Consider the following 3,564-nt stretch of genomic DNA (forward strand, 5'->3'; position numbering starts at 1 on the left):
CCGAGAATTGCGCTCTCGCTCGCCCACTTTACTGAATCAGTGCTACTGCCTGCCTCAGTAAGCAATATTTTTCAATGCATTTTGAGCTCAACTCAAAGGTTCTGCGCTTGCGCACGCATGCGTAAAACCCAGTTTGGAGTGATTGCGCAATCCCTACTGAGGCACTGGTTCAGCTGTCCATAGACAGCAATGCATTTGCCTCAGTACACGGCACGTCTACTGTCCCTGGGAACCGGAAATGCTCAAATTCAGCGATTTTGATAATAAAAATGCTCGAAATGATCGGAATCATGCAGAAATGACACTCGTAACACAGATAACTAGAGAAATATGAATATTTATTTTATAATACATAAATATATATGATTATTATAATTGAAAAAAAATATATTTTTTTAATATTTTTTTTTTTTACTTTTCAAAATGACAGGTGAGGCTCTGCCTCCCCTGCCTCCTATGACTGCACGTCCCTGGCTACTAGGGTTCAGTGAATACATATGCTATTTATTCAGAATCAGCAGTGCATTGCATGGTACATTTACCTCCATGCAACCCAGGCTGAAGTAGGCCTACAGACATGAAAAGCCGAACCATATAATACTGTAGTTGTGTGGAATTCCACTGACCAATGACGTATCCGAATCACATATCACAATTTATATGAACACGGAGTGTGTAGTAAATAAAAACAAGTCTATTAGATTCACACACCCAATAAGAACCCGCAATTAGGAATAGCTCCACGTGATATTATTAGATTGGCGCTCCACTAAAATAAATATTACGGACACTTTTAAGGGCATTCCCCACTTACCAAACGATAATTCTTCAAGTTACACATATGCAGTGGGCTACCCAGAATTGCAAGTCAAGTGAGTCAGGTTAGTTAAGTTAAATGTAAAGGACTTGTTGGTCAAAGTCGCCTTATAGACTATTTTTTGAGGGAAACGGTTTTCGCACTGTCCTCCATAGGGCCTAGTACACTCTCGGCAGTATTAATGAAATCCAAATGTCTTTTCATAAGTAAGTTTTGCTGTTCCAACTCAGCATCAACCATCGCTAGCGCATAGCCTACCCCATTTAAAATAACAGATTAAACAATAAAATAAAACTCAATATACCACTACCGTTATGTCTTAAATAGAACCAACGGACTAGAAAACAAACAAATATACACAAGAGTAAGCTTCGACATTGAAGTAGGTGCTGCTTCATGTGCTGATCGAGAAGTATGCGCAGTGGGTTAAGCAGTTGATTCCAACGCTTTGCATGGTTGCATATTCCGAAAGACTTCGATCACGTTGGAAAGGCAGGGGCTCATTATTTCAAGGTATAAAGTGGCGAATAGCAATGTAACAGCGGTGCAGAGTGCGCGAAACAACTTCACAGTCCTCTACAGACTGAACATCTAGCGTTAAAAACTACTGCAGGGTTGGAAAAGGCAATGGCAACTTTTAAATGGAGAGATAGCCATGAGTCCAAGGCTCTACAAACTCTGATAACCTCTGGGGGGGTTTGAGAACATTCAAAGTACTAGTTTGACCGAATACTTTTGTGAAAAATCATGTGATAACTATTTATTTTTTATAAACTGTGACCTTTCTACGATTTAGTCTGGCGAAAAATAATGGTCTGCTCTCACTTTTTCGCGAAACTCGTCTAAAAATATCTAAGTGATCCCCCTATGCCTGGTTTGGTATAGTCCGGTGCTCCTTTTGATCACACCAGCAGCGGCTCGCGAGCACAACATGTTGAAGATTTCACAAGTGGCGGTGCGGTAGTTTTAGTATATAATCTGCCGCGAGCGTCAACTTTTCAACTTTAGATGGGTCGTAACTGAAGGGACTACACATACACAGCCATGATATGAAATTAGTTAGGTGTTTCATTTCCGTTGATTCAGAGGAGCTTATTTGAAAACCCGCAAAGACCAGAGCTGCAGAAATATAGGCTAGATCCAGGAGAGACAACAGCCGAAATGAATCTTGCGGTGCTTTGTGGTACTCTGTTAACCATGATGCTTCTCAGCCCAGGTAAGTGCTTTCGTGAAAGATGTTTTGTTTTCGTGATGACTTGAGATGTGGGGTCTACAGTCTCAGCTGCATTGGAAGTATCTTACTGGGAAATGTATATATATTTTTTATCAATATGTCCCCTATACACCCAAACCTTTTGAAGTACTTGTAGTCATAGTCAACAGTGTTTCCTTCTAGTCTTTACAGGAGTTAAGGCTTCACATTGACTTTAATTCACTTATAACTCAGTTTTTATGCTTTTTAAAAAACTGAATGAATCACGATATTCCGATTAACATAAAGCCGAAATGGAGGACGTTAACTTGTTCCAAGGTGATCTACACTTACAATCCAATCACCATTCATATTGTATCTTGCCTAGGCTGTATCACGTAGGCTAAATAATGTCATATCGTCCCCCTTATAAACAGCAGTGAAATAAACACCGCGCGGATGAAGCTTAATATAGGGTGCTTTCTTCATACTCTTCTCCCGGGTGACTATTTTAAAACATGATGTGCGCATCATGTTAAAGCCGTTTGCCTGACAGTTGTCATAGACATAGGATAACACACTAGGGTTTTCCACTGTCCTCTGTCAGCTAAACAGGGATTTACAACATGTTAGAACAGCCGCCGCAAGCGTGTTGGAATGTTGGAACCTCACCGTCTTTCCCCCCTCACACCGCGGCATGGGTTCTTTCTCTTGTAGTGAACACATCAAAACATACACACACACACACACACACACACACACACACACACACACACACACACACACACACACACACACACACACACACACATGCTGACATTTATCACTAGAATATATGTTAAGACGCTTTTATTGTGTGAAATGTGTGTTGTGCTGGCTTTCTTGTACTACATTGATAACAGGCGGCATAACATGCGTAATTGTACAGGAAATCAAAATGCCATAACTAGGACAGATTCTTAAATGTCAACCAGATACGATATCTGAGTGAGAACAAAAGACCACCGGATACCACCAACAATAATTATATGGCTGCTTGCTTATCGGGAACTTCTTTCATAACCCTTGGACCTTTGTCATTCGCTATTGAATTCCCTGTCAAACAACTTGCCATTATCTTCAGAGGCGCAATTAATTATTTGATGCGTTATATTTCTGTGTTAGTAACTTGTTTAATTTGTATATGCATATGGGATATATTGATATATAAAGTACCGTATGTCTCAATTTGGTTGGTATATGGAGTAGAATTTCAAGACTTTTGTATGAGATAAAGATTAACGCAATTTCACTCTTCCTGTGAGAAACGATGAACCATGAAACTGTACCCCTGTACTATTTTACACCCTGAAAACATTCTTTTGGTTCATCATTATAAAAATATTTAGATTCTGATCCAAGTGGTGCTGGTGTAACGGTGTTAGAAATTGTCATAGGTTTAGGCTGGATACCCATATGGTGTAATTGAAACAAGGAGAACAAATAAGGCTTGAAATGTAAATTAATTTACAGTTCTTTGTGGTGTTTCTGTATGGTGAAAGAATATGGCATGTGA

General features: G+C 39.6%; 1 protein-coding gene across 1 annotated transcript in view; it reads left to right on the top strand.

Annotated features, from left to right (window-relative positions):
• Positions 1-1,786: 1,786 nt before the first annotated feature.
• The window catches only part of LOC308369244 (low-density lipoprotein receptor-related protein 4-like), a gene marked incomplete at its 3' end in the record, with an annotated part of 107,665 nt that continues 105,887 nt past the window's right edge, over positions 1,787-3,564 (top strand). Inside the window, exon 1 of the mRNA XM_080843586.1 lies at positions 1,787-2,033. Coding sequence (XP_080699712.1) covers positions 1,979-2,033 — 55 coding nt within the window. The 5' untranslated portion in view covers positions 1,787-1,978. The remainder of the gene's footprint in view (positions 2,034-3,564) is intronic.

Source organism: Sprattus sprattus (assembly GCF_963457725.1).
Source record: "Sprattus sprattus genome assembly, chromosome: 8".
In the NCBI taxonomy this organism is placed as follows: domain Eukaryota; kingdom Metazoa; phylum Chordata; class Actinopteri; order Clupeiformes; family Clupeidae; genus Sprattus; species Sprattus sprattus.